Below are 15,711 nucleotides of genomic sequence, written 5' to 3' on the forward strand. Positions count from 1 at the left end.
TTCACTGGCTGTCATTGGATAATGAGAAACACACACACACACGCCATTGTGTTGAAACAGTAACAGGGCAAGTTGTGATCATGGCATTTCTGTGGTATTTACCTCCCGGGATTCCAGCACCCAACAAATGGGCTGCTCTTATAATTTGACTCAGGCCCTGTCTCCTGCTGTTGTTCCCATCCCTGTACAGAAGTTCGTGCCCAGCTTCTTGTCTATTGGAAAATATTTTGCCAACCGGACTCCCGTGGAAGCGCCCATGTGGTAACTGGATGCTAGCGAGCTATAGCCGCTGGAATTGGCATTGGTTTTTCTCTTGCCGGTACTGGCAGCCAACTGGCACAACCCACATGGGCGTGGGTTTCTTGCCTTTCTTAACCTTAGTGGGGTGTTTGGTAGGCGTTGTGGCAGAGGTGGGTTTGGGGGAGAGGGTCACACAGCAGAAGGGAGGACTCTGAGGTTTACTGCAAAGGGAGGCTTTATGGGGATCCCAGTAGAATTTGATTTTTTTCCTTGCAAATTCTCTGAGCTGCTGTTGATAAATCGGCCTGGAAGGGGTGGAAAGGTGTGAAGCTTCCCGGGGTACCCAGCATTGTGCGGCACCTGCCTTTAGTGTGAGGGTCAGCTCCCTGGCTCCACCATGTGCAACACAAGCACCCCCCCCCCTCAGCCTATGCAGACTCTGCTGTCTCTCTGCAGGTAAGCAATAGGCGCACTCCGACCCTTGTGCCCACAAAGTGCCCCCTGGAATGTCTGGCCCCTGGTCCACTGGGCATTCAGAGATTTCACAGATCTGCTACTCCCAAAGGAGTCGCTGACCAGTGTCACGGTAGGAACACCGCCTGCTTAACACACTGCACTTATGTTTATAGAGAAAACAAGAATACGTCTATTTAACGACAAACAGAGATTCAAGAAGGAGCAAGTAGAATTGATGGCAACGAAAGGTGACATATCAACTAACATCGTAACACGCATTCTAGAGCCTAGACTTCTCTAACCAGATATTTTCAGGTCTGTAGAGTTTAGCTCACCCCAAAGTCTTTCTCTGAGCATTATACAGCTGTGACCCTCTGTTCGTAAGACATGCATGCTGGCAGCTTGTCTCCTAGGTGAAGGAGATCGGGTACAACCCTGAGCCCCTAGATAGTGCAACAGTCCATTGTCTTTCATTACAAACAGGCTACCCCCACCCCACACTGGTTGTTTTTTCCTGTAGCCTTCTTTCCTGTAGATTTTGCAAACGTTGATCAGCTGGTGGCTCTGAATGCAAATAGACTCACACTGTAAAACCCACACAATGGTCAGCCAGGTAGATAAGCATCTCCTCCGCTGCCTGACCAGATCCTGCTTATCACCTTCTAGTGACCTGTCTTACATACCTTAAGAAGATAGTTTTCAGCATAGATACATAACTCCTTAAATAGAATCTGGACATACATCTCACAACGATTAGGCCCACCAGTGCATTGTTGGCAGTTGGCACTTTTATATAGACATCAGACCCAGGGGGTCCCTGTAGTCCCTTATGCACCCCTTACGCTCTCTGCCAGTTGGCATCAAGGGGTCCTTGGGGCACAAAAGGCACAACAAGAAGAACAAACATTCTAACCGTCTGGATGCTGAAAGGCAGAAACCAACAGGTGGAATAGTCATAAGAATTGTAGGATTTAGTGGTCCTACCCCATCCTCTGGGGGGATTTCAGCAAGTCGAACAGGAGGCTTGTGCCACTGCCTAGACCTTCGCTCATCAGCCATGGGGCTGCGCCCCCAATGGAAGAGCCTGTCTCCGCTCATCTGCAAGGAAACCAGAACTGAGGCTGGATGACAGAGAAGGCAAGGCATTAAATGGAGCGAATGCTGCCGGCTGTCAGCAGCCGCCCCATGGAGACACCTCTGCTTATTCTTCATGTGGCAGGAGCCTTCATTAGAGCGGTAACCGATCATCCGCTAGCCGCTGTTATTACAGAAAACAACAGCGCTCGTCGGGGCGAGCCACCAGGGCAGAAACGAACGGAAAACGGCTCATTTACTGTTAGTTCTGCGCCTGCTGTTCCAGCAACACCTCCAGTCCCAGCGGCACTGGGCAAGAACATTACAGAAAGGAATCGTCATTCTGAACAGACCTGTCTGCTGCCTTCAGGCCCCGGCACGTCCCTATTCTCTGGCTGCCCCATTTTCACCCCGGGTTCAGCAAAGCCCTCGGAGCCCTTGCCCTTCTGGCTGAATTACACAGGGGCCATTAGAATCTGGGATGATGTACAGAGTGTGGGAGCTCAGAGCCACTGCAGGAGGAAGGGGGAACCCTGGGGTGAGGGGCCTGGCGCGGGCACAGGCTCCGACGCCCTGGGGTGAGGGGCCCGGCGCGGGCATGGGATCCGACGCCCTGGGGTGAGAGGCCCGGCACGGGCCCGGGCTCCGACGCCCTGGGGAGAGGGGCCCGGCGCGGGCATGGGCTCCGACGCCCTGGGGAGCGGGGCCCGGCGCAGGCATGGGCTCCGACGCCCTGGCGCGAGGGGCCCGGCGTGGGCCCGGGTTCCGACGCCCTGGGGAGTGGGGCCCGGCACGGGCACGGGCTCCGACGCCGTGGGCCCGGGCTCCGACGCCCTGGGGAGAGGGGCCCGGCGCGGGCATGGGCTCTGACGCCCTGGGGAGAGGGGCCCGGCGCGGGCATGGGCTCTGACGCCCTGGGGAGAGGGGCCCGGCGCGGGCATGGGCTCTGACGCCCTGGGGCGAGGGGCCCGGCGCGGGCATGGGCTCCGACGCCCTGGGGCGAGGGGCCCGGCGCAGCCATGGGCTCCGACGCCCTGGGGAGAGGGGCCCGGCGTGGGCATGGGCTCCAACGCCTTGGGGAGAGGGTCCCAGCGCGGGCCCGGGCTCCGACGCCCTGGGGAGTGGGGCCCGGTGCGGGCCCGGGCTCCGACGCCCTGGGGAAAGGTGCAGCAGAGGGAAGTTGCAATGCAGCAGAGGGGGAGCAGAGGGGCTTTGCTGCAGCACAGAATGGTGCCGAGTGGGCAGTTCTAACAGAGCGGAGGCAGCACCGAGGGGGAGCTGTGAGGCAGAGGAGGGGGAGCCCTGGAGGAAGGCTCAAGGCAGAGGCCAGGGCTTGTTAGCGGTACACAGTGGTGCTGAGCCCAGTTGGATCATAGCGGTGGAGGCTGTGCATGTTCGGGGGACTTGAAAGGAGGGAAAGAAGGAAAGAGTGAGCTACAGAGAAGCCTGGGGCTGGGGACAAGATTCAGCTGGTTCCTTGCTGGCCCAGCTCCTGTATTACTAATAATCATTGTCTGTCCCTCCCTGTCTGGGGAGGAGCTCTTGTCTTGCTCAGAACCATTTGGAGCTGGGTTCTCACCACCCCGGGGGTATTTATCTTACCAGTACCTGGTGCTATGGGGCTCCAGAGCTAAAGGCATGAATTGCTACAGCTTGATCCAGGGTCTCTAGCCCAGAGCTGGAGCAGACTCCTATGCTCGGTGGATCAGGCACCTGGAACCCACTGATCCACGGGGTCCTTATTCCTGGGGACCCAGAGGAGCCCTCCTCGTGTGACGGCCAGCCTCTGGACTGCCACGAGAAACCCAACCAGGGATCTCGAGAGCTAAAAGCGTGAGTCTCCTAGAACTTGAGCGGAAGAGCCAGAGCTGAGAGCTGTCAGAGACCCACACTCTCCGTGGCTGAGCCACAAAGGGGAACGTGTCACACTCGGGCCGCTGGCAGAGTCCTGACAAGCCCACCGCGGTGCTGGTGCGTGTGGTGGAATTTGACCCGGCGCATCTCGTTCCGTTCGATCTGGCTGGGAATTCTTTTCCAGCTGACATTGGCCATCACTCACGCTTCTCTTGGGTTTTGCCCCCATGAGCTGGCTCAGGCAGTTGCCCTCCTACGGAGCACTGTGATGGACTGCCAGCTGTCCGTCACCATCACGTCTCATGAGCCGCTTGTCAGAAGGCCCCTGGGCTGCAACGTGTCAGATCTTATTGCTCAGGACACGTAGAAAACAACCTTTAAACTAGCAGCAGCTGCTGGGAACGTACATCGGAACCAGCCTCGAGGTCTCCAACATCAATGCACCACTGGCTACATGACCCCATCAGCAGCCCGTGTTTAGGCTAAAGCCCCACTCCCAGCCAGCATTCGTATCGGATCAACCCCTCTTCCTGCTCTGCCTCTCCCGCAGCTCTCTGTCCTGGGGGTACCACGGCACTGCCTCAGGTTGTAGAATGAGTCACCACCAGCCCTGCCTTACCTCCCTGCCTCCCGTCTCACTACCAGTCTGATCACGCTGAGCTGGGAAGAGCACTGGCCAAGTAGATGTGGCCGGAGAGCAGCACGTGTTTGCGAGCCCACCGCCTTCTCATCATTCCCCAACAAAGGTAAGCCGGTAGGGTAAGCTGGCGTTAGAAAATGATGGGTGCTTTAGGAATAGATAGCTAGAAAAGGGCATTGAGTAGCAAGAGCTCTCTGTGCTGACAGAACTGGCAGGAAGTGCGGATAGACGCTGCATTGGGTCCTGTAGCCCCCATCCTAGGCAGCTAGAGACATTCCTTGCCAGCTGCGCAGTTTAGGAAACTTTCTTTAATTGCTCTGTGATTAAGTAACTTTTAATTTCCTCCTGTCAAATATAATCCTATTTGCTTTTTTTCTTCCTCTTCTTTCCCCTCCTGGAAATTAAGTTCATGTTCCTCCTAATTACCCAGCTGCTTCTCTAAGCGCCGATGGGGATGCAGTTGTTTGTGCTATTTAGGTCACAAGGGTGTGTGTGTGTGTGTGTGTGTGTGTGTGTGTGTGTGTGTGTGTGTGTGTGTGTGTGTGTGTGTGTGTGTGTGTGCGCACTGCAGAGATCAAGCTACTGGATAGCACTTGAAGTCCTACCTGTCTCGGAGGCTAATCCTGGCTATTTCTCTCCAGGGTGCCAGCTTGAATCCAACCCAAGGAGACCGTGATCATAAGCTCCTATCCACACTGCTGTGGCTATGCTGATGGCGACCCACAGGACAGATGCTCTGTGCTAGTGTAAAACACAATTAGCACCACACTATCTCAGCCCCGTGCAGCACACGTATGCACGACTCCCCTGATGCCACGAGGCTCTGACGGGGAGGAGCAAGCCCCGTAGGTGCTGTCTAGAGCAGGCCTGGAGGAAAGGTTTTCTCTGCATAGCTGTAAGCAGACAGCAGATTCCAGAGCAAAGACATGACGCCTAGTTCATGCTTCCGTTGTGGGAGGAGAAGGTGCTTTGGCCAGATATTCCTGGAGTCCTGCTAGCTTAGGGAGGGGAATAGTGGGGGATGCAAGTTATAAAGCCACAGTAATCGACTCCTGTACAAAGCCTTGCTAATTCACTCAGAAATCAAGAGCATTCTCAGCGATAGATTTCCGACAGTCAGAGGGCACCGGCAGCCTGCCTTGGACTCCCCGTGGCCAGTTGGACGAGGAAAGTCAGGCCATGTGTCACTGGAAAGGGAACTTCTCCTACTCATCCAAGAGGTTTTGGGAGTTGACTTTCGGTCCCATTTTCAGGAGCTATTCACCGTCTCCCCACCCTTGCCTCACACAGGTGGTCGGTGGGCAAACAAAGGGAGATGTGGGGCGGTAAGGCTGTTAGAATTTGACTCCTTCACAAGGATGCACTCCGCTCATAAAACTGTCGATGCTCCCTCCTGCGTGGCTGGGCCAAACCCCCCCAGATCCATCCAAGCAGCATGACACCCCCTGGAAGCTGGTGGTGCCCAGAGAAGCCACCCTTCTGGCCTGCACCCAGGGCTATTTCACACTGCTCCCCGGCCTGCAAAGAGAGAGCTTGCTTGGGAGATGCAAGACTTGTAGAGAGGGGCTAAGTGCACTTATGCTAACCCCCATCTTGCCCTACACATCGGGGATTGAACTAGCGACCTCTAGACCTGAAAGCATAAGTCTTCACACTGTGAGCTAAAGAAACGCCCCCCACTACACAACGCTGGAATAAACTCAGATCCGCCAAGGGGGACCCGCAATGGGCTGATCAATGGGTTACGTGCTCACCACTCAAAGAGAGCGCTTGGTAATGTGTACCGTGCATTGACACCAGTGGGAATTTTGCCTCAAGGCCTGGAGCTTCTGGGGATATTTGCATGGAGTGTGATGCGCTGGTGCCTACTTTCAAACTGGGGCAAGGCAGAGCAGTGTCAGCCCCTTCTCGCACCTGGGCAGAGGCACAGCAATATCCGTTTGGTTACAAATACCCCAGGTGTAGACAGCCCCTTGGTAAGGGCTTAAGGAGCAGAGTCCATGGCCTTTGCACCACCTCCTCCCCTCAGCAGAACCCTCCTCCCCAGCACCTCGGCCCAGCCCAGCGGGGAGACCCCGAGGGGGAGGGCTGGTGAGCGAGCCTGGCCAGCCCTCAGCCTACAGCGGTGGCTCCTGTCCCATGGGGTGGGCCTGGCTCCCCACTCCAAGCATTGCAACCTTGTCGTGCTGCTCAGCCGTGGCCCGCCTGCCTCTCTGTCACGGCTCTCGCTCTCCAGCCTGACCCACCCTCAGGCCTCCTCTGCACACCGGACCCAGGACACATCTAGAACCTTCCTGTGACCCTCACAACTCACCATTTGGGAAACCCTGCCCTGGGCCGGGGGAGCCGTTTAAAATTGTTCTTCCCCAGCTGCCACTGACCTGCTGGTAACCACGGTCAAGTCCCTTTCCCGCTCTGCACCTGTTTCTCCTCTCACCCTTTGTCTGTTTAGACTGGAAGTTCTGGGAGCAAGGACAGTCGCTCATGGGCTCTGCGTCGGGGCTACAGATGGGAGGTGTAGATCCCAGCTCGGGTAGACGTACACACGCTAGCTCCGCTTGAGCTAGTGCGCTAAAAATAGCAGTGGGCCCGTGGCGGCATGGGTGGCAGGACAGGCTCACTCTGGTTCCCTTGCAAACCCCTTTGGCACCTCTGCATTCCACCCCCCTCGCTCCAGATGGCAGAGCGCGGTCCATGGGGCACAAACTCTTTTGAGTAAACACCTTCCTCGCTCGGCTGCTCCCAGGGCAGCGAGGCAAGGCTTAGAAACCTGATCACGCAGGCAGGTTACAGCTGCGAAACCTCAGCCAGCGCCGGGCTCGCAAGGCGGGCCAATAAAACAGGAAGGCAGCACGTTCAAACTGGTTATGCTTTGTCAAAGGGATTATCCGCGGGGTGGAATGTAAACTGGAGGGGTGAGCGCGGCTCACGGCGTGAGAGGACCCTGGCAGGGCCACCCAAAGCGAGAGTGGCAGGTGAGTCTTTCACACATCGCTCTGTTGGGAGGAATGCAGAGCCGGGCTCCAACATCATTTATCAATGCGAGAGCAAAGCCTGGAGACTGGATGCTGCAGTGAACAGGCAGGGCCCAGCTGGGATGGTTTTAAAGAGGCTCCTGTTGTGAGGCTGCTGGCCACAGGCAGACCCTGTGGTTCTCTCTGGGTCTCCAGCTCCCCACCTCTGCTGCCAATGTCCGCCCTGGGTTTCCCTAGCTCCTGGCCTGGAGGAGGCAGACCTGGAAAGGAGTTATGACTGCATACACGCACCAGGGACTCTGCAAAGCCAGTTAGAGGAGTGGTCTATCTGCTTCCCCAGAGAGATGCTTCCCCACACGGGCAGACGGAGAAGGGGGCTAATTAACCCACCAGGCCGCAGCTGAGGGCAATCAGGTGGCTACGTAATCCCCTGGCTGAGTGAGGGAGCCCAGCTGAGGGGGAACAAGGCAGGAAGTCGGCAGCAGAAGGGGGGCTGCTGGGAAAGGCTGCAGTGATTCTCTGGGAGAAGGGAGGTGTGTTTGGAGCTACAGAGACAGGGAGGAGGCTGGCAAACCCAGAGATGGGGGAGTGCCAGATGGTAAGGAAAGAGCTCAGGGAAAGGCAGTAAAACCCAAGAGGAAACAGACCTTGGCTGCTCATTCGATGGTCCCTGAGCTAGGACCCAGAGTAGGGGGCAGGCCCGGGTTCCCTCACCAGCCCCTGAGGGAGTGGCACCATGGGGCGGTGAAAGGGAAGACTGCCTGAGGCTGCTGGCGAGACCGGACTTGGACACATCCCCCTGGATGGGGAAACCAGGTACTGCCCTGGCCTGCGGGCTGAGTCACGACGAGGAGGCTGCAGTGCCTGGAATGAGAGGAGCAAGAGACAGAGCGATGGCGTGCAACCACCGGAAGGGATGTTGGCCTGGCAGAGCTAATCCCCAGAACTGCCAGGAGGAGGCGCCATCCAGCGGTATGTGGAACCTAATTAAGTCAGGCCAGATGGGGGATACCATGAATCAACCTGTTTAGTAACTTCCCCAATGAGTAATTCCCCTGAATTCATGGGGCTACTTGTAAAGTAGGGTACTACTCGCAATGAGTAAGAGTGCCACCATCTAGCCCTTTATTTTTAACTATGGAAGGACTCAACAGGGAAACTATTTTTGGCCGGACCGTGAACCCCTTCCTCCCACTGCTGTTCAGGGTACCGCTTGTGCCGGTAACGGCCCTCCCATGGGAGTAGGCACTCTGCAATCTCTGTGTGTATTTCTTACGAAAACGCCTGGCTTTCAAGGAAGAACCTTGCCAGCATCCAGAATAGTCCCTTGTTTATAAAACAGAAATCAGGAGCTGGGAGCAGCCCCCTGGCTTGGCGCTGAGCAAAACTCGCTCGAAGCATCGCAAAGTCTCCGCTTTATGATTAGATTGATGTCTAAGGAGAGAACAATCCTGGAGCCCCCCTCGCGTTTCCGTAACTGGATCCCTCCCCTCAGCTGTATCCAAAGGGCAATTAGGACGCTCTGATCAGGACACGAGTTATTCCTGTACAAATGAGAGGAAACAGGCCCAGGAACAGCTCCTTGTGGGCCGGCTCAGCTGCCGGAGGTGAAGATCAGATTCCAGGCTGCTCCTTTCAATATGTTTCCCATTAGACAGATAAGAGCGGGACTAATGCAATTCTCCTTTTGTGAACACTTGTCATGGAGATTAGGGTACTGTACTTGACGGCATCAAGGGCATTAGATAAATCCCCCGAAACAGTAGCCCTCCCAAGAGCCATCGCTAAGAGAATCCCATTAAGCTGTTGTTCTCTTGCCAGCAATACCATCTCAGCCGTGTTTCCTGCCGCGGAGCTAACAATCCCACAAATGGGGAGGGGCGAACTCCAAAATAGGCAACTGAACCAATCTCTGCCCGAGTTCAGGTTCTCAGGAAGGAAGGAAATTGGCCTGTCTAAGCTACCTAAGGAATTTCTGTGCTGCCCATCCCTTGGGGGTCCAACTACCAGCAACCCAAGACTGTTCCTGGAAATGCCACAGACCCCTCCATCTTTCCTGCCCCAGTCTTGCATGGAGGCTCCACCACTCCCCACGTCAACTGGAGAGACAACTAACTCCGCCTGGGACAGTGGAAAGACCTCCATGGTCCTCAGGTGCCCTGCGGTGAAGAGATGGACCTTGTTCGCTGCCATAGCAAGCCCAGCAGGATATATTTTTCTCCACTGCCAGATGGTTTATTATCCCAGACTGTCCCCACTCTGTCCCAGACCCAAGCATCTCCAGCTACCAGCAACTTTCGGAGTATTTTGTAGAAAAGAATGGAATAGGAATAGAATCCGTCCCCTAGCTGGCTTTGCAGAGTACCTTGGGTACATCCCTGATGCAGTCCCTTCCATCTCTGCTCGGGCCGTGTCTTAGGAAAACCGAGTGTGGCAACAGTAGGCAGCGAGCTGGAGATGCCCAGAAAGCCACAGGGTCCATCTCCAGACTCAAGGATGACCTCTGTATCCCAAACATCACAGGTAGGTCACAGTGCCACTGCTGTGTTTCCTTAGCCCATTCGCTCAGTAGGAGGACGCCCATCCAAACGCTGGGCAAATCGTGCACATTGCTTGCCGGGTGAGGAATCCAAGAACAAGGTGGTTTGACTCCAGGGCTTACATTTGGTTTGAAACATGTTAAGGCCTGAATGCTGCTGAGGTTTGTGACCTTCCTGCCTGATGAGGTGTGACCTGGCTGGAGACCCCTGCAGCAATCTCATTATCACTTCCCATTGGCGTCTGGGCAAGGTCCTTGACAAATACCGTGGCCTGAAGGACTCACACGGGACTGTCTGATGATACTGGGAAAACTCAGACCCACTGGGAAAACTCAGTTCCCCCGGGGGGATTTAAGGGGTGAATGCTGCAGTGTAGACGACGTGTCCATGCGGCAATTGTCAGAGAACTCACCGGGGCACTTATGGGAGCACCCATGAGGCCTGAACAGACAAGGAGCCTGATTCCCGGTGATCTTGCAGCGTGTGTGTTCACATACCCAGCGCAATGGCGGATCAGGCCCTGGAACTCCGATGCAATGCGTTGGCGTGAGGAGTCCTAACCCAAATCCTGACAGATGAAGATCAGTTTTCGGTTGCTGTCTCCCACTCCCTTCTCTCTGCAGTGGGGCTCCTGCTCCAGTCCCCACCGCCTCCCTGTGACAGGCAGAGCGAAGAGCTGCTCTCCTGCCTTTCTGCTCCCTGGCATGCCCATACTCAAAGGAGCCCCTGCAGGCAGGTGAATCCCCCTGGGACATAAAGAACCTGAAGGGGACTGCAAACTTCAACGACTGTGAGATGCTCGGCGGAGATCTGCCCACCTCCCGGGGCACAGAGAAGACCAGGGTAGGGAAGGGAGAGTGGCTTGTTGGGCCAGGGGGAGCTAACCCCACATTGCCGCTCCCATCCCCATCAGGCTGCATCCATTGGCACCTGACCGGAAGACAGGCAGTTGGCCGAGGGTGCCCATTGACTGAGCCGAGGGGCTCATGGGGTGGCTTGAAGCCCAGCAGCGGGGGCCATGTAGGCAGGCAGGGATGAGAGGAGGGAGCCTGAAGGAAGGCAGGGCTGGCTGCTCCCACCGCCGGGGGGTGGGGGACGCTGGCTACTGACTCTGCCCAGTAGGCAAATAGCCCTGCAGGCGGTGGGGCTCCAGGGATGTAATAAAGCGCAGTGGTGGCTAAGGACGCCTGGAGCTGTGGTGGTCAGTTACTGAGGCTGGCAAGGACACTCAGGGCACCACTCCGGATGCTCCCCAACCCCACCACTCTGTTCCCTGGACGGAGGGAAAGGGGTCAAGGAGGGAGCAAAGACCCACTCCACAGTCCCCCTGGAAGCAACTTGGGGATGGGGAGAAGAGCAGCATGTCAGCATCTCCCTGGACATGCCTAGAGAAGCAGTGGCATGGGGAGGGCAGCACTGGTAGAACTCCCTGCCCCTGGCCGTCTCCTACCACTGGGGCCACTTTTATTACCCATTTCCAATGTGGGGAGCTGTATTCTGTGTATTACAACGGTTCCATTGTGCTGGGCTCTGTCCATACACGGAAACTGAGACGGCCCCCGCCTCAGGGAGCTACATTCTTAAGCGATGAGACAAAATGGGAGGGGATACCCTGGAGAAATGATCTGACCAACATCGCACAGTAGAACCCAGGTGTCCTGGCTCCTACTTTAGTGCCCTAACCACTAGACCACAAAGTTTCCTGTGCCCTTGGCTCCCCCATTTCCCCTGGGTAGATGCACTCAAAATGGCTTATGCCTGGAACAGGCACAAAGAAGACTGAAAAAAACACCTCGCTGCAGCGTTTGGTCCCTTTACCTGGGCTTCCCAGCACTGCCGATGGTTCTGGCTCGCTCTTAGTGAATCAGCTCTTTGCAATTTGGATTTGTAACCTGCTAATAAACTGACCCATTAATCAAAGAGATGCATGTGGAGCAACTCCCTCTCTGTACATCATATGTCCAGCGCCCAGCCCCGGGTGAAAAGAAAAAGGGTCATAAAAATATTATTAGGTTTATTCTGCCACATTTCAACCTGAGCATGCTCATAATTCATGGGCTATGTGTGGGAGTTGGCCCGTCCCTTCCAATAACAGGACTTGCAGTAACTAATTTCAATAGGATGTTCTCATCAGATTCCTGACTTTATGCGTAAGGCCATCTTACGACTTCATTTCAGCCAGGTCTGCCTTATGCATGTAATCTACCTTCCCCACACAACACATCCCCCCTCCCTCCCTCTCTCTCTCTCTCTCTCTCACACACACACACACACACACACACACACCATACTTCTCCTTATACATACTTCTTCCTCAATCCCACCCGCTTGGAAAAGAGGTGACTAAGGGGGGATATGATTGAGGTCTATGAAATCATGACCGGTGTGAAGGAAGTAAATAAGGAAGTGTTATTTACTCCTTCTCATAACACAAGAACCAGGGGTCACCAAATGAAATTAATAGGCAGCAGGTTTAAAACAAACAAAAGGAAGTATTTCTTCACACAAACGCACAGTCAACCTGTGGAACTCTTTGCCAGAGGCTGTTGTGAAGGCCAAGACTATAACAGGGTTCAAAAAAGAACTAGATAAGTTCACGGAGGACAGGTCCATCAATGGCTATTAGCCAGGATGGGCAGGGAGGGTGTCCCTAGCTTTGGTTTTGCCAGAAGCTGGGTGTGACACTGTACCCCGTATTCTTCACAGTGACATTATTAGGAGCTGATGATGACATAGTTATGATGTATTTTATGCAAGATGAATCATGTGAGATGTCATTGGAAAGGTTATGATTGGCTGAATATGATTATCCTATTTGTATGCATGCATCGTTTTTGCATCTGAAGTTATGAATATTGTCTGTGAATATTATCTGTGTAGGGGAGGGATAGCTCAGTGGTTTGAGCATTGGCCTGCTAAACCCAGAGTTGTGAGTTTAATCCTTGAGGGGGTTACCCAGGAATCTGGGGCAAAATCAGTACTTGGTCCTGCTAGTGAAGTCAGGGGGCTGGACTCAATGACCTTTCAAGGTCCCTTCCAGTTCTAGGAGATAGGATATCTCCATTAATTTAATTTTAATTTTTTAATCTATTTCACTTGTAGCTATTCCTGGGCAACGCCCACTAGGCAAAAGGCTCTCCACCTAGATCAGCGGTTCTCAAACTTCAGCAACCCAAAGACCCCCATTTTTATTTAAAAATTTTCATGGACCCCCAAGCCTTATGCTCAGCCCCAGGCCCTGTCCCCACTCCACCTCTTCCCCCCAGGCCACCCCATCCTCTTCCCAGCAGGCCCCACCCCTCCTCTTCCCCGCCTCTTTCCATCCCCTCCCCTGAGTGTGCCCCATCTCTGCTCCTCCCCCAACCTCCCAGCACCTCCTGCATGCCGCTGAACAGCTGTTCTGCAGTGTGCAGGAGGCACTGGGAGGGAGCGGGAGGAGTTGATCAGCAGGGCTGGCAGCTCTGGACATGACTCACAGACCCCCTGGAGTTCCCTTGAGGCCTCCCGGGGGTCCGCAGACCTCAGTCTGAGAAACCTTGGTCTAGATGGCTGGCTGGGAAAGGCCCATTCAAGTTAATGAGCCATTAGAGAGAACAATAGACCTTAGATGAAACTTATTTCCCACCTGGGGAGCCTTCCTGAGGATGCTGCAGACAATGGCTGCTGTGACACTACGGGGACATGTGACCAGATCACATGGTGCTGGACTCTATCTTGGGATGTCAGTATTTTTCCACTAACTTGCGTGGGAACCAAGCTTTGAAACAAAGGGTTCCCACCGTATGCAAAGTCTATATAAGGCAGGGGAGTGACTTCATCATGGTTCTTCACTGACTTCCCCACCCAAAAAGACTCCTGGAAACACCTGGGGAACAAAGACTGACCTGGGGGGAAGTGCTGGACCCAGGCTAAAGGGTTTTTTAGCCTGTGAATGGAACACCTGGGGATTCCAAGCTGTGAGCAATCTGCAGTCTGCTTATATCATCACGTCAGGTGAGAATTGGCTTTTCATGTCCTATCTATGTAGTATAGTACTCTCAGTTTGGGTTTTTTTGTTTATTTGCTAGGTAATCTGCTTTGATATGTTTGCTACCCCTTATAATCACTTAAACTTTATCTTTTGTAGTTAATAAACTTGTTTTTGTTTTATCTAAAACCAGTGTGTGGGAGTCCTAACTCGAGGCAAAAAGCTGTTGTATATTCCTCTCCGCACATTTCATGAGCTCACGCTGTACAATTCCCCGTGCAGCGCAAGTTAGTATAATTTTGGGTTTACACTCCAGAGGGGGTGCGTGCCTGGACCCTTCCCATGCAGGGCGGATCACAGCGTCTGCATGTAACTGCAGCTGGGTGTGTCCCTACTTGTATGTGTGCTGGAGCCTGGAGAGAGCTTGTCACAGCAATACAGTGTAAAGGGAGCCCAGGCTGGTGGAGCAGGGGGCCTCAGCGGTACCGCAGTTCCAGGTGGAACCCCAAGGTTGGGGGAACCCATCACATTGGGAATGGGCAATGGGATGAATCACCTGTTCTGTTAATTCCCTCTGAAGCACCTGGCACTGGCCACTGTCGGAAGACAGGATACTGGGCTAGATGGACCTTTGGTCTGACCCAGTCTGGCTGTTCTTATGTTCTCCCTCTTACATACACTCGAACCCACGCTTCTTTGTCCCCTCTTACATATACCTTCCCCCAAGCGCACACTAGCTTGCCTCTCATACAGTGCTCCATTTGCCCTCTTTGTGGACAAAAGGTAGAATGAAGTTTTTGTTCCTGGGGGATGTTACGGGGGAGACATAAATGGGAAGGAGAGATGGATTTGGGCTATCAGAGCGGGGCAACATTTTTTGGAAAACTTTCCTCCTGGTTGAAATTTTCCAGTTTTTCCAATAAAAAACCAAACCTGATTTTTCTGTTTGTAAAAAATAAAATAAAATTGGGTTTGGGTCACATTGGATGTTTTTCTACTGAAAATGGTTTTTGAAACCCAAAGAGTTTTCAGATTTTCATGGGCAATAATTCTTGAGGGCACAAACCTCAACAGCTCCACCTTGCCCAGTGCAGATAGTTCCTTGGGAGCCTTCCCTAATCAGGCTGGGATCGGAGCATGGGGGTGCAAGCCAGCTGCCAAAGTCTCAAGCCACACAAGACTGGTGCTGCCCACTGTCGCAGGCACTGGACCCTGGACAAGATGAGCCACTTCTCTGATAAGGTCTTGGATAGCTCAGTGGTTTGAGCATTGGCCTGCTAAACCCAGTGTTGTGAGCTCAATCCTTGAGGGGGCCATTTGGGGATTGGTCTTGCTTTGAGCAGGGGGTTAGACTACATGACCTCTTGAGGTCCCTTCCAACCCTGGTATTCTATGAAGTCGTATGTTCCAAATAGCCAGAACATATTGACCTTTAGGGCATGCTACAGGGTTAATCTATTTCCCCTTTCAGGGAGAGCTTAGTGGCATGGACAATGTCTTTAGGAGGGTGGGGTAGTCCCATGAAAGCCCTCATTCACCACAGGCTGGTGGGGTCAGCTTGCATCTGGCCTGGGAATGGCTGAATGTACCAGGCACAGGCAAGCCAGATTCGGCTCTCGTATTAGCTTTGCTCCAATTTCCAGGCTGTTGACTCAACTGGAGGAAGGGCTGGGGAAGAGAGAATGAGTGACAGTGCGGAGGATGACCTGGGAGAAAGCAAGAGGGGAAAAATAGGGAGGATTTCTTTGTGATCAGAAGCTGACCTGCCGTAACGGAAAAAGGCATCATTCCTCAAACAAAGGCCAAAGTTGAGGCCAAACGATCACATGGGCTATAAAATCTAAAAACACTTCCCAGGGCCAACAGATCTGGTCCCAGGCCTCTTTTTCCTCCTCCAGACTAAGTGAGATAGTCGTGAATTTTGTTGCTGCTTTGTGTAACCATTACCATGATGCTCACACCGCC

General features: G+C 54.0%; 1 protein-coding gene across 1 annotated transcript in view; it reads right to left on the reverse strand.

Annotated features, from left to right (window-relative positions):
- Window positions 1-2,273: 2,273 nt before the first annotated feature.
- Window positions 2,274-15,711, reverse strand: part of LOC128828896 (basic proline-rich protein-like) — a 33,066-nt gene continuing 19,628 nt past the window's right edge. The window contains exon 3 of the mRNA XM_054013928.1: window positions 2,274-2,924. Within this exon, the coding sequence (XP_053869903.1) occupies window positions 2,274-2,924 (651 nt within the window). The remainder of the gene's footprint in view (window positions 2,925-15,711) is intronic.

Source organism: Malaclemys terrapin, chromosome 24 (assembly GCF_027887155.1).
Source record: "Malaclemys terrapin pileata isolate rMalTer1 chromosome 24, rMalTer1.hap1, whole genome shotgun sequence".
In the NCBI taxonomy this organism is placed as follows: domain Eukaryota; kingdom Metazoa; phylum Chordata; order Testudines; family Emydidae; genus Malaclemys; species Malaclemys terrapin.